Below are 24,068 nucleotides of genomic sequence, written 5' to 3'. Positions count from 1 at the left end.
TATCACATGAATCAAGTAAAACCTAAGGCAATAGAATCACAAAGTTCATCAATGTACAGAGGAGCATATAATTTTCTCCTCCCGAGCATGGAAACCCTGACACATATATATACGCTCGTCACCTCACATATACATCATCTCTCCCCCCCCCCCCCCCCCATGTAGCAAACAATATCATTTTATTGAAAAAATTCTCTCAATAAAGTTAGGCAATACACTTACCTCAAAAAAGCTGAACCAATACTCTAAGAAGTCCTTCCCGAATGAAACAACCTCCGGAAGGCTCGAATCTAGCCAAAATAACCTAATATCATAAATAAAAGCCATAAAAAATAATTTTGAATAATAAAGTTTCGATCTTTAACAAAAATAAAAAAAGTCAACCCGAGGCTCGCACCCTGCAACCCGACAAAACTCATAAATTCTGAACACTCATTCAGTTACGAGTCCAAACATACTATTTCATCTAATTCCAACCTCAAATCGGCCTTCAAATCATCAATTTATGTTTTAGAAATATTTTTACTAAAATTCTCAATTTCTTCAATTTGATTCATTAAACAATCGCTAAATTCAAGATTGGAATCATGAAATATAAGCAAATTCGTGTCAAAAATACTTACCCGATCCAACTTGTAAAAATTTTCTCCAAGATCACCCAAATCCGAGCTCCAAAACCTTGTGATAAAAAGTGAGTAAATTTCGGAACGAGTAAAAAAAATGCAACAGTTGTTATATCTCGAATCAGATCCTAGATGACTCCGAAACTCATATTTAATAAGCCTAACATAATCTTTGCGAGATTATACTCAAGATAGCTTTTTGAATCACCCAATTTAGCTAAAATGAGGGAGATATGATATTTTGAAGTTTAAAAGGAAGTCTAAAAATTTAAGAGACAAAAATGATATTTTCGTAATCATTTTATACTAGAAAATCAGCAACAAAAAAATCTTCATTTTAACACCCCAAAACTCATTCAGAACCTCCCGGACACAAACCATATATGCATTTCAATCATAAAATACATTACGAACTTGTTCGTGCACTCAAAATACCGAAAAAGATCATATTGGCCCGATATTGACCATTGTCAAACTCCAAATCCTTAACTACTTTCTCAACCAATGATCCAAAATACACCCGAGCCCATCGGGCCCCCATCCAATCATACCAATAAGTGCAAATACATTATCCAAACTCCTAAGCCTCAAAACACACACATAAATATCACAACAAAGAATCGAGGCTCAAACCGAATATAATTTCTCTTAAGTTGTTAAATCTTCATTCTTTCAAAAGAATATCTGAATCATACTTAAATACTTCGGATTACTTTTAAATTTTGCACACTAGTTCAACTTAACTATATAGACCTATCCAAAGTCTCGGAACACCAATTGGTGTCCAATAACGTCAAAATCAACTTTTGCTCAAACTTATGAACTCTTAAGTTCTTCAAATTACTAACTTTCGACAAATAGTGTCGAATGCATCTAAGAACCTCCAAAACCGAATCCGAACATACGTACAAGTTCAAAGTCATCATACGAACCTATCAGAACCATCAAAACTCGATTCTAAGTCTGTTTACCCAAAAGTCAAACCTTGGTCATCTCTTCCAACTTAAAGCTTCTAAATCGAGAATCATTCTTCCAAAACAATCTCGAACCACTCGAAAACTAAAACTAATCATACACGCAAGTCATAATACATTATATGAAGCTACTCAAAGTCTCAAATCACTGAACGAAATACTAAAGCTCAAAACGACCGATCGGGTCGTTACAATAAGCACCTACAAGTAAGAGATAAAATAAAGGCCGTTAGAAGGTCAGAGATTGAATTAGATCGGAAAAAAGAAACAAAAGAAGAGTAGATGATTGTCTAGAGCTTGATTTTGAAGTTTCTCTTCGTCTTTTTAAAGTTTATTAAAATAGAAAAATCGTGTTTGTACTTTAAATTTTATAAGCTTGGAAATTTGAATTTAAATTTACAATGTTATCAATTGAAGTTTGAAAATTAGTAGCCTAATATAGCTTTGTAATGTTATTAGTATAATTTTAGTAGCCTAATATAATATTAGGCTTAGCCTAATCTAATTCAAAGTTTTAGTTCGTAAGTCAATAAGATAATAATCTAGTAATAGGAATAAAGGTAGTGGTAAATGGTTGAAACGGTCATAACATTTCGTTCATTTATTCGATTTATATGATTTTTTTATTTAATGTATTTTTTTTTTTTACAGATTCTCATACTTAGTTAAAGGACGTATAATTTTTACCTTGTTGGTGAGGGTTTAATTTTCTATCTTGTAATCCCCACTCTTATTTCTCCTTCCTCCCCTTGTGTATAAGAGAAAATAATGAATTACTCGCATGTAGCAATGCCTAGTAAAGCACATTCTCAAAACTGGTGTATCAATCATATACTGGCAGCAATTTCACTCAATTTTCATCCATACACACACAAAAATATAAGAAATTTCTACCGGTAATTAATTCATACGTCAATTAAAACTAGTGCTTCATTTTCTACTTCTCTCTTTGGGATTTGTTTCTTCAATAGTTATGATTTTTTTTCTTTGGTATTTAAAACTTTAAAAATGAACTAAAATTTTAATTATTATAATCTTTCTTTATCTGAAATATATATAAAAATTCTAATATATAGGGCTTCAATATCGATTAAGATTTTATTTTATTTCTTATTTGAATTATCTAGCTTAACTATAGTTTATTTAAGTTACTTTTTCTCAAACCTAATATTTAGGACTTTTCCATATCACTTTTCCTTATTTATTTTGTTTTATAATAATGAACTTAAATGACATATATACTTATTAATGGAATCGGAATACAGTTTAATTGAAAGCTCGATCATCTTCTAAACAAGACAAAATATATTTCATGTTCTACGAACTCAATATATAATAATCGATTTCATAATACAAACACTATATATGTGTGTATATATATATGTTTCTTATTTCCTTTGTTCCAATTTATATGAATCTATTACTATTTGGGGAGTCAAACAATATTTTCTTTGAGCATGTCTGTTGCAAATAATTTTTAAATATTTTGAAAATTTTATGTCCAAATTCACACAAACAATTAGTCAATTTAACCCTTGTATTCCAAAAAGGTTTACATAAATTGGAACGGAGGTAGTAAAAATTATGTTTTAATATAGTTATTTATGAATATACCTCATAAGGGGGTGCGAGTGTAGAATTTTCATAATATAGGGGGTTTAAATGCTTTATTCTAACATATGTGGGATGCATCCGAAACTGAATCATATGAAGGGGGTGTCTAGTGTAATTAACCCAAAAACACAAATTTAAAATTAAGTCCCAATTTGTGAAATTGGCAAACTCCGGCAGAAGCCCCATCATATCTCCGAGCGCCATTCCTCTTCGTGTCAAAGGTATGCTTTCTATTTTTAATATAAACACCTATTTATCCAGTCTTATTGTGTCCTACTTGTAAGAGAATTGATACAATCATGCAATTTTAGATCGGAGAAAGAAATTAGGGCTTTCATTTTTCAATCTTCAACAATTTCCGCTAAACCTATTAAAGGTGGAAACGTTAAAACTAAATTGTGATCCCAACAATTTCCGGTAGCTAAAAATTGAAGATTTCTTGTGGTGGAGCGGTTTTATGTACTAGATGGAATATGGTTCATACTCTAAGTCAGTTAAATGGTTTTGGTATTTTATCCTTGTTTGCTCTTGCTATATATGAGAGTGATTGTTGGTTTAGGTGAATGGGCCTCTTATAGGTAGGCGGATCTAGGATTTAGAATCAGTGAATTTGTAGTGGTTGCAATTTATTTTGTATATGTTTTCTTTAAGCATATATATATGTAATCTGTGCCAAAATAGTCGCTGCTGCAGAAGGCTTTTTAAAGCGCAGAGGCGGAGCGAGGAATTCTGATGAGAGGCTTCAAAGAGATCCAAATATGTCACAATTGGGATCTATATTGCTCTTATGTCAATGGTTTCTCTATTCAAAATTCTAGATATATATAGAAACTTTTTTTTAAACCATATTTACACAGTATAACTTTCGAGAGAAGGGGATTCAATTAAATCCCCCTTAATTGCATGTGGCTACGCCATTGGCTCAGGGCCAAGTTTAGAAAGCTAGATCAGCTTCTGCTCCTACACTTGATTTTGTATTGCCAAACCGCTGAACACTCTTTCATACATTTCAACAATTTATAAGTGACTGTTAGCACGTTTCTACTCCTTCTCGTGACATTTGCTTATTCTTTTACCGAGTAACAGCTATACCAGCAATATGTGTTTACCGTTGCGGACTCTCCAAAATGCTGCTGCACCCTTGTCGGATCCTTAAAAGATGCACTACTTTTGGACGATCCGACACACACCTGACAACATTTTCGGAGAGTCCTAGCAACATAGTTTATTGGTGCTAATTCAAAAGAGGGTTCAATTTAATAGCTGAAGGAAATTCATTTCATGTTTCAAGCTAGTGCTAGTGATGCTTTGCAGGATTTTTGACTTATTTGAGATAATTAGCTGGAACACTTTCTTGAAGATAGGCAACTCTTTGAGCACATTATATCTTTTGTTGCTGGACATGTAGGGAAATGTATTATCATGCTGATGAAATGTTAAAGCTGTGTGTATTCTGGCACGGTGCAGTGTTGGTTTGTTGTGTTCCATAAGAGTTTGATTTTTCTGCAAGGCATGTTTTTGGATAGTGCAGACCATAAGTTGTAACTGGACATACATGATTGCATTCGTATATGAATCGTAATCTTTTTTGAGTGTTATGTTCTTGTGATCCAGTTGTTTAAGCTCTTCTGGTTAATGGCACCTGAGGTAGATCCAGATCATGCTCTGATGATTGAAGATAATTTTCTTGATACCATGCTAGTTGATCCAAAAAGAGATCGCTTTCCATGCTGCATCGTATGGTCACCACTTCCTGTCCTGTCATGGTTTATCCCCTTTATTGGGCATATAGGGATTTGTAGGGAGGATGGCATAATCTTGGACTTTGCAGGGCCAAACTTCGTTTCTGTAGATAATTTCACATTTGGGGCACCAACACGCTATTTCCAAGTAAGCAGAGAACATGTATGTTTACTGGCTCTAACGTGCTTTGTCCTTCATGGATCTTCTTACTCTTACCAAGCTGTCACTTGGTTGTTGTGCCCTTGTTCTAGGTGCTACCTGCAGCTTTTCCATCCAATCAGATCAATTAACTTTATGATGTGATTGAGTAGGATTCATTGATTTTGCTTGTTGGCCGGTTGGTTGTGATGTATATTCACTTTGTTTTCGTCGCTTTTATGGCCTACAGTGCTGCTGCATACCTCCTTATCCAGCTGAAAATACGAGTGAATATGTCGAGAACAATGATGAATCTGGAAGCAATGTGGACACATGGGATGCTGCCTTGAGGAAGAGCATTCAAGAATTCCAACACCTGTCTTACAGCATTTTCACTTGCAACTGCCATTCTTTTGTAGCTAATGGTTTAAACAGGCTGGGGTTTCAGGCTGGTGGATGGAATGTAGTCAACCTGGCCATTTTCATTTTCCTCAAGGGACGTTGGGTAAATAAAACATCTATAGTTAAAACCTATTTACCGCCTCTCGTTGTGCTTGGTTTAGGACTCATCTTTGGAGGAGGGACTTTCCTTACTTACCTGGTAATTTTCATGTTTGTTCTTATTGGTTGGTTTCTCCTCGGCACATACTTTTTCAAGAAGTTGATCCATGTGTAGTCAGTCGCTTGTGATTATTTGATTCCTATAGCCAGTATCGAATCTGTATGTTAGCTGACACTTGTAATTTTGGACATGATACAAGTAACTTCTTTAGTTGATATACTCTAATATCTTAGAGCTGGTAACTTAGAGTTGTGTATATGTCGAGATACTCAGTTGGGAAAGCTTGCTTTTGTTTCACCTGCAAGATTTTTGGAAGTGTAGCTGTTTCTTGTTCCACAGAGACGTGATGTAGGAGAGGCTTAAACTTATGGGATGTCCCAGCAGGGTCAAGAGGCTTGAATCTTTGTCCAGGGAAATGAAAACGAAATGTTAAACTTGTATTTATTGGTGATTTTAATCTAGAACTAGAAGTCTATGTTTTACTTATTCGTTATCATATTGTTATAGTGGCATCATAGTGAACTTCCGAGAAGCATTCTCTATGAATTCACATGGAAATGGCTTGATAAGATATGAAGAGATTGTTTGAGCAATATTACTGCTTATGGTTGCTCCAAATACTTGAACAGTCTTCATTTGGTATTTTGCGAAGAAACAAATCAAGCTAACACCACCTTTAGTTTCAAGGTGAAGAATGTAAGTGGAGTAAAAAAAGAAAAACAAAAAGGCTATAGTTAAAAGTTTTAATTTGTGATCGTTTTAAACAGTAACATTAAAGTGGCTATTTATGCAAATGGCACATGAAAATAAGTGGGGTTCAATTGTGATCCTTTCTTATTAAGAGATGAAGGTTCGATTGACCAGTAGTGATTAGATAAGTATCACATACAGCTACGTGCACGAATAGATCTTCATCATACTTGACACGTTTGATTACACATGCGGAAAATTTATATTCAGAAATGAACCATAAATAAAAAAGAGTAGAATATCTTTATTTTAAAAATATTATCAACTTATATTTGATATTCTAATTTAATTAAAATTTTGGTAGAAAATATGTTATTTCTCAAAAATCTTGAGGTCAATGGGTACTAACAATTATTAACAAAATGATTACTCTTCTATAGGCAATTTCCCTTATACTCCTTAGACGTAGAAAAACAAATGTTCACTTTGAAAAAATGTATTACTATCAAAGTTTAAAGTATTTTAAAAGTGAATAGTTGTAAAGGTGGAACCGGTTACAGAGCAAAGCATCAGCGGTTGAAAACTCAAGGCCAATTTGCTGAAATGGAGGACTGGAGAGCGACCTACCGTTTACTTACACACTGCAAACACATTTTTCATGGCCGATCAAGCCCTAATTTTCACAATTCAAAACGTTTTTGCAGCTCAGGTACCGGCTCTTATTGCTGTTATTCATCTCAGTTAAGCGTATAATTCAAGCAATCCTACTAATTCCAATAAATAGTCAAACAAGGATAAAACGCGATTGAACTGTATTTAGTGGAATGGGTAAAGAGGATTCCTATAGAGTGTGTTTGGTATGATGAGAGTCATTCTCCGTTAAAGTATTTTTCTGGAAAATGCTTTCTATGGAAGATATATTTCTGGAAAAAAGTTTTCTGGTGTTTGGTTGGTGAGTGGAAAATATTTTACAGAACAAATATATATTAAAGATCAATAATATTAGCAAATCGGAGGGTGTTTTGACAAAAATTTTAGTAACATGAAGTTTTAGTTGCAATAAGTAATATGTAGTTAAAAGTTAATATAGTTGTCAGGAAAATGACTTTCGCCTATAAGCGGGGAAAGTCACTTTTTGATGGAAAATGTGTTTCTCAGGAAATGACTTCTGTCACACACCAGAAATGACTTCCAAATGGAAAACATTTTCCTAGGAAATGCTTCCTAATGGAAAACATTTTCCTAAGAATTGACTTCGCCTATACCAAACACGTTGAAAATTGACCTCAATTGATTGGGGACTGAGACGTAGTTATTTGATGATTCCATGTGGAGCTGTCCTGATACAGAGACTGCAATCATTCGGCTGTAATAGTTACTTGTGCTCAAGGTTGCTTGATGGAATTATCCTCAATTTTCGTGATTTCTGACAACAAAAGAATTATAGTAACATGTTTTTGGGGTTAGTGATTGAAGAAAAGATCGTTGAGATAGAACTTTCGGTTGTTATCTAGCGAGTTTCCTCAGTTCAATGAATAAAGTGGTGTTACATTAAGGTTTAGCTGAAAATCACTCCAAGTGGAACTAAATGTTACGTGTATTTGAAGATTCTCTGATGAAGCTAACTGAGAACCTTCATTTTTATGGTTTGCAGGTCGTAGGTATCATTTTAACCAACCTTCTGAGCCGATAAATCCTTATATTGGTCATTACCAACAAGAATTTCAAACATATAAACAACCCTCACTATCTCTGGGTATTAATCAGTGGTACAGATGCAGAAGCCAGTATAGATGTTTTGCTTCTCAGGCCACCATTATTCAGAGAAGACCAGATTTTTCAACAATTAGCTCAGAAGACGTGAGCTATTTCAAGAAGATATTAGGGGAAAGAGGGGTAGTTCAGGATGAGGAGACTCTGGATGCTGTGAACATGGATTGGATGAGGAAATACAAGGGCACCAGTAAGCTCATGCTCCAACCTCGGTCAGCAGCAGAGGTTGGAATCTCACTTTCTCTTCCAGAAGCTTTAGCTCCTTATTGATAATATAATAGATACTAATATATATACCTTTTGGTTTTCCATTTGGGTTTCTTGGATTTTGGTTCTACAGGTCTCTCAGATTCTTAAATATTGCAGTTCCAGGAGCCTATCTGTTGTTCCTCAAGGGGGGAATACAGGTCTTGTGGGAGGAAGTGTACCTGCTTTTGATGAGGTAAGAAAATCTTAGGTATTAGGAATGGTACGGATAGTACTTAGTAGTAATCGGTGTCTATCAAACATTATCCACATTTGCTGAACTTTATGTCATTTTAAACATCAGTGTCGTTGCTACTAGATTTGTTTTTCTTTTGTTTTGGGGATAAGTAGAGTGAAGCGGATATAGATGATTCGTATAGGCGATCACAATTGGTTCATGATTGGGAAGTAGTTGATAGACCGATTGCGATAACTAGTGTTGCTGCTGCTGGATAAGCTCTTCGCTATGAATGTTTTGAAAGTTTTCTGACTTAATTATGTTGTCTTATCTTATCTGATTACTGATTTATTCTTTCTTTATTTTGAAAATGTCCAGGTGATTGTTAATACCAGTCATATGAATAAAATCATTTCTTTCGACAAGGTAAGATAATTTATTTTGAAAATGTCCAGGTGATTGTCAATATCAGTTACATGAATCAAATCATTGATATTGACAAGATAAAAGTAACTCTGCTGATCTTCTTTAAATTTTATTCTTGTCAGCGTTACATTTGCTGAAAGAAAGAGTCCTTGAGAATGCAGAAAGTTTATGCAGATAGAATAAGTTCTCTTTACATCTTTTTGCAGGTTAGCGGCATACTGGTTTGTGAGGCAGGATGCATTTTGGAAAATCTCATCGCTTTTCTTGATAACCAAGGGTGATTTTTCTTTCTTACGCTTTTTAGAGTTACTATATGAATCATGTCAATGATATTTTTACTTTTGGATTGTCCTGCTTGTACAATTTTTTAAGTTTTAATCTGGAAAAACACCTTCGGATACTTCATTGTCATGTAATATGTGCAAATTCTGACCAAAAAATTTCTTTCTCCATTTAATTTACATATGAACTCTCTGAAATATTATCTATCACATTGACCTATTCTACGCATTCTTACCATGTCATAGTGAGGTGTTACAGTTTTGTATTTACCATCTAACCAATTTGTTGACTGATCTTCTCCAAACTTGCTTAGCATCTTATTTTATTATATGACAATAGAAAGAAATGCAGAGTGAAGGATTATGCCCTGTTTCTTACATCTGTCTTCTGTCTAGTTCATTTCTATTTATAAACTTATTCTGGGTATTTATTTACTGGCTCTTCTGATGCCAATGAATAAGCTCCTTTCTATTCTGCTTCCGTATGAAATAAAATGTCAATCACATTCTCTCTTAGGTTTGTTATGCCACTAGATTTAGGTGCTAAAGGAAGCTGTCAAATTGGAGGAAATGTCTCAACCAATGCTGGTGGTTTGCGGCTTCTCCGCTATGGTTCACTGCATGGCAGCGTCCTGGGTAAGATCTGACTGTGCTATGTTATGAAATTTCAAGTTTAAGTTGTTACCCTAAATCAATCTAAGAGTGGGTTAATAGGGCTGATGAAAGATTTAACCAACTAGGAAAATCATGTTCTATCTCTTCGTAGAGCTCCTGTTTCCCTGTTAGATAATCTTGGGATCCATTTTGTGACATTCTTTTGAGAAGAAGGCTATGTATGAGCCTTTCAAGATCTTTCCGTCCTTGAAAACCATAATAGTGAAGTCTATTCTCCTGCATTTGTTCTCAAATGTACTTTCATCTCTTCAGGTCTTGAAGTGGTTTTAGCAAATGGAACGGTGCTTGATATGCTCGGCACATTGCGAAAAGATAACACTGGATATGACTTGAAACATTTATTTATAGGTGAACAAACTAAATTTGCTTATTCTGTGTCAGCTGAAGTTGGTTTACTTTGTGATAAAACATTTTATTTTTCTACATGGCATAGGAAGTGAAGGATCCTTGGGGATTGTAACAAAGGTTTCCATACTAACTCCTCCAAAGTTGTCCTCTGTAAATGTGTGCTTTCTTGCTTGTTCAGATTATGCAAGCTGCCTGGTAATAATGGTTCTACCCTCTCAAGTATGATGCAGCTATTAAGTTGCTTGAAATGATAGCTTTAGTTAATGAATTATGCTCTTTCCCATCAGAAACTTTTGTTAGACGCGAAGAGGAAACTTGGGGAAATTCTTTCTGCATTTGAATTCCTTGATCATGATGCAATGGATCTGGTGAGCTTTATGTATTCTTTTTTATCCATCAAGTCTCACCTGCCCATATCACCCAGAAATGTCAAGTTCTTTTCCTATTCTATTTTAGTAGCCTTGTGGAAGCTATTAACTTAATGAACTGCATTGTTACTTCTCTGTAATTCAAAGTTGCATGGTAAGCTTGCAGGTGCTGCATAGTCGGCAGTGTTTCTGATGCAGAGGTTTTCATTCCTTACCTGTCAACTTTGTGCTTAGGCTGTTTTTTAAGTTTGAGATTGTGGTCATTTGACGACTATTTTAAAGGTCTTCGGTCTCTTTCATGGCAGTAGATTAATGCAGCATTATCTATTATGTTATGTGGAGCAGGTCCTGAAACATTTAGAAGGTGTCCGTAATCCATTTCCTTCCGCAATGCATAACTTTTATGTTCTGATTGAGACAACTGGCAGTAGTGAATCTTATGACAGGTAATGTCCTTGTTGCTTAATATGCTCGACTTGTTTAAAATACTTCCTCAAAGTTAGATTGCTCAAAATTATTTTATACCTTTTATTTGAAAGAACTTTAGTTTATGTTATGCATTTTTTATTCTGAAAAAGGTGGAGGAACAAAATCCCTTTTCCACAAAACTTAATCCTCTTAAGGGTGCATGTTTCTTCCCATGCCTCTCAGGGTATAGATGCGGGCCAATGGATGATGGCATTGTGTGCTTCTGTTTTCTGACTTCAAATGTACCATGAAATGTCTAGACCGGAGGACTGAACATCATCTTAGAATGTCTTTTCATTGTTTCTACCCATATGCTGATTTGTAAACCATTTGTGTCTTGTTTACCATTTTGTAAACTCAATCTTGAGTCTGGGAAAAACTCGGGCACATTTTATTCCTTATCTCTTATTAATTAATAAAGTAAAATTAATTTGAGCCATTCCAATTTTCACTCGCCAATGTGCTTATTAACTCTGGATTTTTCTTGTTAATTGTTTCGTACAATTTCACCTAATGCATATACGCCCTGGTTATGGGGTGGTAGTAGGTCGCGCTTAAATAGATAACCTAAAGTATAATTAACTAGGATAGACTTCTTACAATCGAGAATCAAGAATCCTTGATCCCTTCAATTTTTGTTTCTCGGAACTGTGGGGACATAGAGGACATAGAGGAGATTATCAAGCAACTGTGGGGAAATAGGGGTGTAAAGTATGGGCAATTGGAGGCTAGTGGAACTAGGGGGGTATTCTAATGATGTGGGATAGCAAGATTTGGAAGGAGGAGGTGGTTACTACTGGATCCTACTCTATAACATGTAGATTTGAATCTCAAACTCAAGATTACATTTGGCATTTCATTGGGGTTTATGCTCCAAATTGCAACAAAGAGAGACAAAGTTTGGTGGGAAATTGGAGTTGTGAGTCTTTTCACTGGTCCTTGGGTGGTAGGAGGTGATTTTAACATAGTTAGATTCCCTTCTGAAAAAAGGAATTGCACAAGAAATACCAGATTTCTCTGATTTTATTGAAGACATGGAACTAGTGGATCTTCAACTGATAGGGGGAGTTTATACATGGACTTGTGGGGACAATCACGACATCTCATCCAGAATTGATAGGTTCCTTGTATCTGCATAATGGAATGATTGTTTTACGAATATCAAACAAGAAATTTTACCCAAAATTTGCTCTGACCACACACCACTAGTGTTACAATGTGGTAAATGGGAACAGAAGAAATCGTGTTTCAAGTTTGAGAATTGGTGGTTGGAGACCGAAGGCTTCACTGATAGAGTTAGAAACTGGTGGACTTCTTTTATTTTTGAAGGTAGACCCGACTACATTCTTGCATGTAAGCTCAAAGCACTCAAAGGGAGATTGAAAGAATGGAGTCAAAGCAATTATGGCAATTTGGAGATAAGGAAAAACTTAATACTGCATCAAATATCCAAATTGGATGCAATCCAACAGCTAAGAGGTCTGAATGAAGAGCAAAAGATCAAAAGGGAAAATCTTTACATGGAATTTGAAGAAAATGCTAAAAGGGAAGAAATAGCCTGGAGACAAAGATCCAGGACTCTATGGCTCAAGCAGGGTGACTGGAATACAAAATTTTTCCAAAGAATGGCCAATGCTCATAGAAGGAATAACAACATTGATCCGTTGTTGGTGGAAGGGGAGACTATTGAAGAACCAGAAGCTTTCAAAAGGGAGATCACAAATTTCTACACTAAGCTTTACTCTGAAACTGAAAACTGGAGACCCACTTGCAGTATGCATAATTGTTCTACTATCACTGAAGAAGAACAACAAGCATTGCAAAGTCCCTTTGATGAGAAGGAGATCCTTGAATGTTTAAAGCTATGTGCAATCGACAAAGCTCCCGGTCCAGATGGGTATTCAATGGGTTTTTTTATCAAGTGTTGGGAGGTAATTAAGTCAGATGTTGTGGCTACTATCCAGAATTTTCACTCTCAGGAGATGTTTGAAAAAAGCTTCAATGCCACATATATAGCTTTGATTCCTAAAAAGAATGGTGCCAAGGAATTAAGGGACTTCAGACCTATTAGTTTAATCGGCAGCATCTATAAGATGATCTCCAAAATTCTCATTGAAAAACTTAAAAAGGTGATGCACAAACTAGTTGACTCTCATCAAATGGCATTCATCAGAGGCGCAGACAAATTACAGATGCCGTTTTGATAGCTAATGAATGCTTGGATTCTAGGTTAAAGGAGAAAAAACTTGGCATAATGTGTAAGTCAGATATTGAAAAGGCTTATGATAATGTAAATTGGGAATTTCTACTAGGGATCTTACAAAAAATGGGGTTCGGAAGGAAATGGATCAATTGGATGAAGTTCTGTATTAGCACTGTCAGGTTCTCAATCTTGATAAATGGATCTCCTGAAGGATTTTTCCCCTCCCAAAGAGGATTGAGACAAGGTGACCATTTGTCTCCTTTTCTTTTTATACTAGCTATGGAAGGATTGAACAACATGCTGAAGACTGCTCATGGGAATGGCTGGATTAATAGTTTCAATGTGGCTAATATTCAAACAAACAAGCTAGAAATTACTCACCTTCAGTATGCAGATGATACCTTGATTTTTTGTGATGCAGAGGAGAGTCAATTAAGACATTTAAGGGTTATCCTGGTACTGTTTGAAGCTATATCTGGGCTCCATATCAATTGGAGGAAAAGCCTAATATTTCCGGTAAATGAGGTACCTAGGATACAACTATTGGTGGTTATTTTGGGTGGGTAAGTTGGAACTGCTCCCACCATTTACCTGGGTATGCCTCCGGGAGCAAAAAGCAAGTCCAAAGACATTTGGAATGATGTTTTGGAAAGGTGTGAGAAAAAGCTTGCAAGATGGAAATTCAATTATCTCTCTCTGGGAGGTAGATTGGTGCTCATCAATTTTGTTCTGGATGCACTTCCTACCTATATGATGTCTTTATTCCCCGTACCAGCAAGTGTAGAGAAGAGATTGGAAGTTTTGAGAAAAAAAAATTTGTGGCAAGGAAACAAAGATAAGAAAGGGATTCATTTAGTTAAATGGAAGATCCTGACTATCAGTAAACAAGGAGGAGGACTGGGAGTTAGGAATTTAAGAAGGCAAAACAAAAGTCTATTGATGAAGTGGCTATGGAGGTTTTCAAAGAAGGAGCAAGCACTATGGAGCAAGGTGATTAGGGCAAAATATGAAAAGGAAGGATTTTGGATGACTAAAGAGTTCATACTCCTTATGGAGTTAGTCTCTGGAGATCCATAAGGAATTTGTGGCCAAACCTGAAAGATAAGCTGAGTCTTATTGCGAAAGTTGGAAAGAAAGCATTGTTTTGGGAGGACAATTGGTTGGGAATTGGAAGTCTAAAACAACTATATCCTAACATCTATACTTTGAATCAACAGCATGCGGTTACAATGAAGGAACTATGGTCTACACAGAGTTGGAATCTGACATTCAGAAGATTCCTACAGGATTGGGAGGTGCCTAGAATGATTGAGTTTTATAGAACACTAGAACAATGTAGTGGACTACAGGAGGGTGAAGATACACTCAGATGGCAAAAACATAGTAATGGGATGTATTCAGTCAGCTCAACATACAAAGATTTGAACCGGGAAGGATCTCAACTCAGTCTATGGCCTTGGAAACACATATGGAAAGTAAAAGTGCCTTATAAAGTGGCATGTTTCACCTGGTTGGTAATTAGGGAGGCTGTCCTCACTCAGGATAATCTAAGGAAGAGGGGTATACCAATTGTTTCAAGATGTTATTTGTGTGGGAATGATGCTGAGACAATCAACCATCTGTTTCTTCATTGTAGAGTGACCAGCCAATTATGGGATCTGTTCATTAATCTCAGAGGTGCTAGATAGGTAATGCCAGGGAGAACCTCTGAGCTTTTATTATGCTGGAACACAGAAATAGAGTTTATCACAGACAAAAACAGATGGAAAATTGTCCCAGCAACTATTTGGTGGACAATTTGGAAAGAAAGGAACCTGAGATGCTTTGAAGATACAACCAATTCTCTACAAAAGATTAAGATGAAATGTATTCTTCTTTTTTGTTTTTGGTGTAAATCAGAATATGTAGAGGATCCTGATTCAATCCTAGATGTTTTGAGTTCCTTGTAAGAAGAACAAGGACTATATTTTTGCTTTTCCATATTGTAATTGCCTATTTTGGCTTCCAGCACAAAATTTGTGCTGATGTTTTTTATTAATAGACTGGATACTTTACCTTCTCAAAAAAAAAAAAAAGAATCCTTGATCAAAAGATTGCTGTTTTTGTAGGTTATAGAATTTGAAATGCTTAAATAGTAAAATTACCAAGAGAACATTATTTGATTCTTAAGTGGAGTAGAATTTAGAAAACAAGTTGTTTCCAGTTTTAATTTTAAAGCAAAACGATGACAAATTTTACTTCTAAATTTAGCATTTCACTCTTTCTAGGAGATTAGTCAAGTTTTTACTATGGGTTTGCTAGTTACTTTATTATGTTTCACTATCACAAAAAAGGTCTACAAAGTAAAGCCATGCATGAGTCATTTTAAAGAATCTATAATCTTTCAGAGTTGATATCTATCACGTTTAGTTGTTTTATGAAGCTGATTGGATGTTTGTAGCGCTCTCAGTGGACTTTGCTGATTTCCTGCTTATTCATTATGCCACTTTGATCACATTGATGAGTTGAATTTGTCCTTTCTTGGATTTTGCTGCTTCCTGTTGACATATGCAGAGAGAAACTGGATGCTTTCTTGCTTCACTCAATGGAAAATGGCTTGATAAGTGATGGAGTTGTTGCACAAGATATAACTCAGGCATCTTCTTGCTGGCATATTCGTGAGGTTATTACTTTATACTTGACAAGTGAATCTGTATTCATAAGCTTGTATCGGTAACTTGTGATAATCTACCTATTAGTTTTGGTAAGTAAATGTTTCATTGCCACTAAAGTGGAAACCTCCGTATTTAAGAGGTTCTACGGAATATTATGTGGAACCTTTAAGATCCCAATATTAATTTATAGGTTTTCCACAAATTTCATCCAGTCAAGTGGGAACATACTGTGATCTCTACAATAAATAAAAACAGTTCCATCTTTAATTTGGGTGAAGGATTTTTGTGTCCCTTCAGAAGCTGTTCAGTTCTTTGCCTCCATATGGTCCACATCAACATGAAAGGGGTTAACTTCACTAATGAATTAACTGATTAAAACTTTACCCTATTAATTACTATTATGTATTAGAACCATGGATTTGACACGTTTCCTCAAGCTTAAAAAGGCCACCCACCATTCAAACATCCAGCTGCCAGATAGCAAATGTGGATTTTCATTTTAAAGTTGCATGAATCCAATAGATGAAAATTTGGACATTCGAAAAATTTCGAATTTCTTATGCTATCATATGTGTGAAGATGCTTCTCATAGAATGGAGACAAAAGTACAGGAGATTTTGACTTCTCGGGAAGGTGGATAGGCAGCAGCATAGAGAGAGAGTGGATAGTTGTGTTTATTACATTGTGGTGCTAATGACAGCATCTTTTTGTCACATAAAACACTGAAACCAGTTCTAATTGGTTCTCAAAAGGCTGTGAGGGAGGGAGAGGTGAATACTGATCAGCTAATGACAGTGATTGGTGCAGCCTCTATCGTTTTATCTGGGGTAGATAGGGAGAGTTGGTGAGAGGGAGACTGGTGAATAAGGTGATTCAAAAATAATGCTCTCAGACGAAACCTTTGGGTATGTTGTCCAACAGTCTCCATCATGTGAAGTTACTTAAGCAAATGATTCCTTTATATCAGTGCTAAATTCAAATTAACAGCTAACTGCACGGAACAATGTTTATGTGTGTATTCAGTATTGCAATTAGCAATACAGAAAGATAAAGACTGCGAAATGAAACTCACACTGACGACACATAACCAAGAACATTGTCGATAGCCGATTGCTGTAAGAAAAGTGAAAAACTTTCATGTGGTAAGCATCTGCTCATGTTTTGATAAATGAAAGGTGACATTCTTTATGTTGCAGGGCATTCCTGAAGCTTTGATGAAGGCAGGAGGTGTATATAAATATGATTTGTCAATACCGGTTGAAAAATTGTATGATCTTGTTGAGGAAATGCGAGTCCGACTTGGTAAGGTTGTCAAAATTCTTGCTTTGCTGAAAGCATGTTCCATTTTCATTCTTATTCATGTGTCTGGATTATTTATGGGATCTATTCTTCATAGTACTTCCTTTATTAAGACTCAGTATTCCTGCAGAAAAAGTAAATGCACATAGTTTATTTTAAATGTCTTGTTCAGAGATGCAATATCATATTAGATGGCTTCATTTTTATCCATCTCTCCTTTTTATGTTGAATCAACAATTTTAGGGGCATGCCTCTGTTAACAGTAACTATCAATCTCAAAGAATTTGATGCTGTCTTAATTGTAAATTTACAGATGCTTCAGCAAAAGTAATTGCTTATGGTCACCTTGGGGATGGCAACTTACATCTTAATATTTCAACTCCTCAGTATGATGATAATGTACTATCCTTGGGCCTGCCTGCTTCTCACTTAATTTTATTAGTTGATTATCACATTAACTGGAAATGTTGGCTCCAGATTTTATCACAGATCGAGCCTTTCGTTTATGAATGGACTTCTAAGCACAAAGGGAGTATTAGTGCCGAACATGGCCTTGGACTGATGAAAGCCAATAAAATCCATTACAGCAAGTCACCTGAAACTGTAAGACCGGTACTTTTGTTTATGATTTAAATAGACATGACATCAGTTTTACTGAGTTCTCTTTCAGGAGATAGTGTTTGGAAGCACCAAATTGTCGGCACATGCTGCACATCTCAATATACAAGTTTCTCTTTTCTTTCAGAGAACTAAAGAAGTATCAAATGAACTAGTTAGGGATTAATGAAACTAACATGTAGATAGATATTAATTTTGCATGATGACCCAGAGAATTTACTCCAAAATGCAGAAAATCCTCAGTATTTTCCTACTGGACATTCTGGAATAATGTGATTTAAGTTCAAGAGACAGGAAGAATAGCAGTTCTTTTCATAGGTTAAGACTGTATAGGGATAAACGATCATCTATGATGGTGTACTGTTATTTCGTACAAACATCGAGCCCTGTTCTTCCTCTAAAGCATCATGTGTAGAGGAGATAACATGAGCTTGCTAAAGCATCTCTGCAGCTACATGCCCATCTTGCCAGTGTGGTTAATATACCGACATCTAGTAGACCTGCTCCTAAGCAATGTTTGACGGGTTCTTGACCAAAATAGTATGATAAAAAGATTGTGGAATGTGGATGTTGGTATAGGGTGTCAATATTTCTAATTTAGTCTGCATAGCTAACTTAAAATTGAGCTAAAAGTTGAATGAAAAGGTAAAAGATGCTACATGTACTGTTTCCTTTATTCTGTTCTTTGTCCTCCCCTCAAACGAATAGGTAGATCCTTCTTCATAAATTACTGAGACAATGTATTTCTTTTCCCAGGTGCAACTAATGGCTTCTATTAAGAAGCTACTGGACCCTAACGGGATTCTGAACCCATATAAAGTTCTCCCACCTTCCCTTTTCTCAAAAGCTGAGGTAACTAGCTCAGGTTTCCATACTGATGTTAATAATCAGTGCCTGTATCAGTGAATAACACAGTAACTCAATATCTTATATTGCTTCAGATATATACAGAATGAACCTCACCTCAGCTTTTCTGTTGCTCGGAATGATGATTAGTTTGTTGTTTCTAAATGCTAGTGTTATACCATTCTGGCTGTGCAGGTGAGTTGAAGGAGTACACAACATTAGAGTGAGACAGAGAAAGGTTGTACAGGAAGTGTAATAGTTTGGGTCCAGCTATATTTGTATATTTTTGTAGTGGTAGTAAGATATGGCTCTTTCGTGATAAACACACGATGTCCAGGCTTATGATATAATCCTTCTAAAGGGGCCATGACACATAGATTTATGGAATTAGACCATAACTTGGCAAATAATTGAAGAATTTCCATTGAAGCAAGCATATCAACTCATGGGATTGAGTAGATCTAAGGTAGTGTAGGTAAATGGGTTCCCTCGAACGATAAACAATGCCCTCTTTTTGTAAATAAAGTGAGAATGGAGTTCATAGGAAGACATCATAGCTATTACACGGGCCTCTAGTTTGAAAGAGCTACTATTAGCATTTCAAAGTTAAACAAAGAGACGAAGACTTTAGCATCTAATAAGATCAATTAAGGCGATTCCATTTCGAATATCATAGATAGAAACAGAGAAGCTAGGACATGATTACTGTTGTCGAAGTCTTTTTCCTTTGATGTCAATATTAGAAATTCGAGATTAAAAGTGCTCTACTTTTGCATACTTGAACAATAATTTCCTTGTAAGATGATATCTTAAGGATCAAATTTCTTTTAGTGAGATAATTAGGGGACTAGTCAGGCAAAAAAAACAAATTCAGGAATATTCGTCTATTAAACCCATTATTCTGATTACCACACACTGAAAATAACAAACCAAAATATTCCTCGAACAACTAAAGATGATCTACCAGGATAGCTACAAGCTATAACATCCTCAAGAACAAATGCAATAACAAAGCTAGAAGAATGTTGAAAGAAACTAGAAAACAGAAAATACATAATATTAATAATAGAGCCACATGTTATTAGTTTTCTCGTGCTGCCACGTAAGTTGTGCATTTTAGGAGTTGATCTTCCTGCAGCTCTTCCTAATTTCTCCCCTGGAACCCGTCAAAGGTGAAATATTTCCCATCTTAACCATAGACTTAGCGAATTGCTCAAAGAAAAACTCATTGTTCTCTGCATACTGTTTCACTAAGTTTAATGATTCTTGATTCTTAGTAACAAGAACTTGGTCTGAGTTCAGTAGACCCTTTGAAGCCAACAAGTTTTTGAAGTAGCTGTTGTCAAATTTTGTTGGGGATACAAAGTCCAAGAAGAATAAGTTTTGGTCACCACCAGATCTTGGGCACTTAGTGCGCAACTGTGCGGCATATGACTCTTCCAACGTAAAGTCTGGTTTATTGTTTCCTGACTGATTGTAGAGTCTCTGCCTGAAGCTGGTGCATCTTGCATTTCCAATTGTGTGGCTCCCTGTAGTGGCATTAATTAAGTGACAACTTATTTAGCCTACAGTTTTACTTCTCTAGAATTCACTCTAAAAAAAAGCTATCAGATACATGTCATCGTTTTAATATTCCGGAAAATAAGACATCTTACCTAGCAGCTTAAGATACACTGGTGATGTAAGATCTCTTTACATATCATTGTAAATAAGTTAAACCCTATAATTTCATGTGTGATATGTAGTTTAGCAAAGGATTTAAAGTGCAATTTAACATGTAATAGCAGGTTGCCTGCTTTATTTTTTAGGTAAATATACTTTCACTTATTATAGGAAGTTACCTATTAACTAACTATAGGTGGTCTGATTGTGTAAAAATATTTTTTTTTACTGATAGTGTTTATAAGTTAAATTCTTTAGCTAGGAAAGAGAGAGAGAAACTTTTACCGGATAAAGCTACAAGGTCAACAATATTAAGCCCCTTTAACTTGAATTTAGTGAGAATGGTATTAAATGTGTTGTTTGGAGCAGGAATGTTATTGTTGGAGCCACTTAAACTAGCACCCCTGGAGTCTCTTCTTCCCAATGGGACCTCCCAATTTGGTCCACCAGCCTGTATACACAAATAAAAAATTATTATGTCAGTTTTATAATCTCTTAGAAATGATCAACTTTCATTCCTATATATGCGTGCGAGGTGTTTAACTTACTAAAACTGTTGAATCCCTTGCAGCTAATGCCAAGATATCTGCACAAGAAACTGTTTGAGGGCACTCCTTTTCTAATGCCTTCTTAATCTCATCAATGACTTCAAATCCACGAGCCGAATTCCTGTTGGGATTTGATCTTTTCTCACTAATTATGCTTCCACTGCTGTCAAGAAGTAGAGATGCATCACACCCCTACACGACATAATGAAAATAATAGTTAGTCCGAGTTACGTGGTGCGAAGGGGTTCAACTGAATTTACTTTGTCGATATAGGATTGAATCTCTATGACTTAAAGGAATCCTAGTCATGTAGCGGCAAAGGCTGACTAAATTTTTGCTTTAGGCCAAAAGTGTGACATTCTAACATTTGTTTCTGAATCCCCTTAGTAGATTTGTGACATTCTTGTTTTTTTTCCTTTTCGAATCCCCTGATTAAAATTCCAGACTCTATCATTGCTCTAACAAATATAAATACTGCATAAAATAAGGCGCGAGCTTTACCTTGACTAAGCAGTCGTGAAAATGCAGCCTCAATAATGAAGCAGCCATTCGAGCTTCTTTGGCTACAGCCTTGGCAACAATAAACTTAATAATTTCTTTTGCTTGGGGACATGATTGGTCATAATATTGTGGGAATAAGTAGCCACCATAAGTCTTAATAGAGAAACAAATTGGTGCAAAAGCAAGGAGAACAATAACCATTAAGAAGCTCAAGGATTGAGCCATACTTAGAGAGTATTAATAAGGTAACTTAGTATATAAGAGATTAATTTGAGAATGTAAGTAGGCTATATGGCTTGCTTTGATGAAATTGAAGGGAAGTAACGAGTAGTATATATAGTGTTTAATGAATGAAGTGTTGTTACAAAGGGGAGACGTATTGATGGAGTTGGTAGCTTATTAGTTATGATTAGTAGTTTTTTCCATGAGCTCACCTATATAGTGTAGCAGAGTCATGTGATTACAAGTACAATGATGATTGATTTGGTCCGTGATAGGGAAATGACATTTAGCTACGTTAAAATTTTCAAAGTTTAACTCATTCTTAATGCAATACTGATGTTTGGCAATAACATCTTACCTTATTAATAGCTTAATAGGATTTTTTCGTTCCTATACAATATTTGAAACTTATTTATCAAAAGTATTCTAATTTTATATATTACCCGTCCTAAACAAGGATTACTTACAAATTATATACATTTCACCTTAAAAGGATCATAATACACTATTAGTGTCTTCAATCAAGGGATTTAGTTACACCCTTTTCCTTTTGTCTCTCTTCTCTCCCCTCTTCTCTCCGGATCGAACTTATATTTAGAGATTTATGTTTGATAATTATTTCAAAATACATTTGTCAAATCCATGAGATACTGCTGAAGTTGTCATCTTTCTTTTTTCGGGTCTTTTATTTTTTCTTTATTTTGCTGGTAGAATTAATAATGGAATAGGATTTCTGACGAGATTTATGTTGACTACTTGCCATAAAACCTTTTGTTTATTTTTGTGAAAGTCTCGGTCAAGTGGTAGCACAACAGATTAATATGGTTGAAAATGAAAGAACGCATCTGAAGAAATGGACATCGACTAGCTAGAAAACTCGAAACTTGTGTTGAAGTTCTGTTCTTGAGCAAACATTGCGTTATGCTATAGCTAGTGTATTTTAAAGACTGAAATTTTCGGACAACCCGAAGAAGGTAATGTCTCCAAAAGCAGGCGACGAAAAACCACCATCGAATGTTGCAGCTGGAAAAAATTTAGTATCTCCTTGGACTTCAGTGAAGATAAAATCAAATGAAAAAAAAATAATAGATGGTACATCAACATACAAATTAAAAATAAATTTCGGACAAATTTAATGCAAATTTGAATATCTACAACAACATACATAGTAAAAATAAATTTCATACAACTAATTATATATTATACAACTTATTTACAATTTATCTACAACTTTCATACATTATTTCTACCCAATTAAATACAACTACATATCATACAACTTAAATATTTTATACAAATTTTATACAATATGTCTTTTGTATATATTTTGTATCTGATTTGTATATATTTTGTCTGTGGTGTGTGCTTCTTCCTATCTAAAATTCCAATTAAAACTTACTTTATTAATACAATTTTGATACAAATCAATAACTTTATTTAAAATGATACTAGTATTGATGACTTAAATACAAATTTTATACAACGATTCATATATTATACAATTGTTTTTCAACTTTCATACAACATTCAAATAAAAAATATATATATAACTACAACATAATACAATTTACATACAATTATAATATAACTTTACTACAATTCCGTAACTATATTGTATGTCACGTCTTCTTCTTCTTCTTCTTCTTCTTCTTCTTCTTCTTCGAGTTTCAATCTAAAATTCAGCCAAAATCAAGTCTAATCTTCATCAAAACACCCTCAAAATTGAGATATAAACTCCAAATAATATTCCCAATTATTTGCAATAATACTCAATCCAAACAAATAATAGTTTTTGAAAACCCAAATTTGATTTCAAAGCTTCAAAGCTTTTTAATGGCTGTCAACGGTGGAGAGTCAAACACCTTCAAAATTTATTGATTGACAATTTTAATTTGAACACCAATTGTGCAACATGAAAGGAAATTGCTAAGTTAAAACGATTGAAATCCATTGATGAATTCCATTAAAACTCTATACAATAAGAAAGCATAAAAAAACAGAGAACATCAAATGAAGAAAAATTGGGGAAAAAAACAGAGAAGGAGAGTAGAGAGACGAAGAGAGACAGAGAGATAGAGACGGAGAGAGCATGCAAGTATAAAGGGATAAGGAAATAACTGATATTCCTTATTCAATTCCTAATATAAAGGGATACTCATTTAAAACTTATTTGTATATAATTGGTAATTTGTATATGCTAATTAAATTGAAACTTGAGTAGTGAAGGTAACAAGGTTTCAAATAGTGTATATGAAGGTAAAAATCCCTATTATAAGCTATTTTAGACCTTTACAAAGTTGATCAAGAATACAAAGTTGATCAAGGTTACATATATAATAAAATAGAAAGAATGTGGACTTAGTATGAAAATTATTCGTGGGTTACAAAAGTCAAAAGTTCTTCTATAA

At 34.9% G+C, this 24,068-nt stretch overlaps 3 protein-coding genes across 7 annotated transcripts; 2 read left to right on the top strand and 1 right to left on the bottom strand.

Annotated features, from left to right (window-relative positions):
* Nucleotides 1–3,307: 3,307 nt before the first annotated feature.
* On the top strand, nucleotides 3,308–6,247 carry LOC104084862 (protein RTE1-HOMOLOG). Of its 3 annotated transcripts, none has more exons than XM_018766906.2 (3): nucleotides 3,308–3,432; nucleotides 4,826–5,101; nucleotides 5,343–6,247. In XM_018766906.2, exons 2-3 carry the CDS (start codon nucleotides 4,847–4,849, stop codon nucleotides 5,766–5,768), a joined length of 681 nt encoding a protein of 226 aa, XP_018622422.1. In that variant the 5' UTR covers nucleotides 3,308–3,432; nucleotides 4,826–4,846; the 3' UTR covers nucleotides 5,769–6,247. The 3 variants fall into 3 exon arrangements, with proteins under 3 accessions (XP_018622422.1, XP_070052272.1, XP_018622421.1); XM_070196171.1 differs by having other exon boundaries at nucleotides 4,826–5,116; XM_018766905.3 differs by lacking the exon at nucleotides 3,308–3,432 and having other exon boundaries at nucleotides 3,439–5,116.
* A 557-nt stretch (nucleotides 6,248–6,804) lies between these two features.
* On the top strand, nucleotides 6,805–19,160 carry LOC104084861 (D-2-hydroxyglutarate dehydrogenase, mitochondrial). 3 transcript variants are annotated; one of them, XM_009588818.4, is made up of 17 exons: nucleotides 6,965–7,053; nucleotides 7,999–8,049; nucleotides 8,154–8,342; nucleotides 8,458–8,559; nucleotides 8,920–8,967; nucleotides 9,174–9,244; nucleotides 9,766–9,884; nucleotides 10,176–10,271; nucleotides 10,357–10,466; nucleotides 10,559–10,639; nucleotides 10,985–11,085; nucleotides 15,864–15,972; nucleotides 17,161–17,266; nucleotides 17,577–17,662; nucleotides 17,741–17,866; nucleotides 18,638–18,733; nucleotides 18,823–19,160. In XM_009588818.4, the coding sequence occupies exons 3-17, from the start codon at nucleotides 8,277–8,279 to the stop codon at nucleotides 18,835–18,837; spliced, it is 1,332 nt and encodes a 443-aa protein (XP_009587113.1). In that variant the 5' UTR covers nucleotides 6,965–7,053; nucleotides 7,999–8,049; nucleotides 8,154–8,276; the 3' UTR covers nucleotides 18,838–19,160. The 3 variants fall into 3 exon arrangements, with proteins under 3 accessions (XP_009587111.1, XP_009587112.1, XP_009587113.1); XM_009588816.4 differs by having other exon boundaries at nucleotides 6,805–7,053; nucleotides 7,999–8,342; XM_009588817.4 differs by having other exon boundaries at nucleotides 6,806–7,053; nucleotides 7,999–8,342; nucleotides 18,923–19,160.
* Nucleotides 19,161–19,596: 436 nt separating this feature from the next.
* LOC104084860 (peroxidase 72) lies at nucleotides 19,597–21,805 on the bottom strand. Its single transcript, XM_009588814.4, has 4 exons — nucleotides 21,439–21,805; nucleotides 20,938–21,129; nucleotides 20,675–20,840; nucleotides 19,597–20,256 (listed from the first exon to the last, which is right to left on the bottom strand). Exons 1-4 carry the CDS (start codon nucleotides 21,661–21,663, stop codon nucleotides 19,844–19,846), a joined length of 996 nt encoding a protein of 331 aa, XP_009587109.1. The 5' UTR covers nucleotides 21,664–21,805; the 3' UTR covers nucleotides 19,597–19,843.
* Nucleotides 21,806–24,068: the final 2,263 nt, after the last annotated feature.

Source organism: Nicotiana tomentosiformis, chromosome 2 (genome assembly GCF_000390325.3).
Source record: "Nicotiana tomentosiformis chromosome 2, ASM39032v3, whole genome shotgun sequence".
NCBI classification, from domain to species: Eukaryota; Viridiplantae; Streptophyta; class Magnoliopsida; order Solanales; family Solanaceae; genus Nicotiana; species Nicotiana tomentosiformis.
This window is presented reverse-complemented; position numbering and strand designations above follow the sequence as displayed.

Bases quoted from the DNA above. Each gene is read 5' to 3' on its own strand.
- LOC104084862 (XM_070196171.1), top strand. From the start codon at position 4,847: ATGGCACCTGAGGTAGATCCAGATCATGCTCTGATGATTGAAGATAAT. The intron at 5,117-5,342 runs GTATGTTTACTG...TATGGCCTACAG, and splicing joins TCCAAGTAAGCAGAGAACAT to TGCTGCTGCATACCTCCTTA.
- LOC104084861 (XM_009588816.4), top strand. From the start codon at position 6,948: ATGGAGGACTGGAGAGCGACCTACCGTTTACTTACACACTGCAAACAC. The intron at 8,968-9,173 runs GTAAGATAATTT...ATCTTTTTGCAG, and splicing joins AAATCATTTCTTTCGACAAG to GTTAGCGGCATACTGGTTTG. The intron at 9,885-10,175 runs GTAAGATCTGAC...TCATCTCTTCAG, and splicing joins ACTGCATGGCAGCGTCCTGG to GTCTTGAAGTGGTTTTAGCA.
- LOC104084860 (XM_009588814.4), bottom strand. From the start codon at position 21,663: ATGGCTCAATCCTTGAGCTTCTTAATGGTTATTGTTCTCCTTGCTTTT. The intron at 21,130-21,438 runs GTAAAGCTCGCG...TATGTCGTGTAG, and splicing joins TTCACGACTGCTTAGTCAAG to GGGTGTGATGCATCTCTACT. The intron at 20,841-20,937 runs GTAAGTTAAACA...TTGTGTATACAG, and splicing joins CAAGGGATTCAACAGTTTTA to GCTGGTGGACCAAATTGGGA.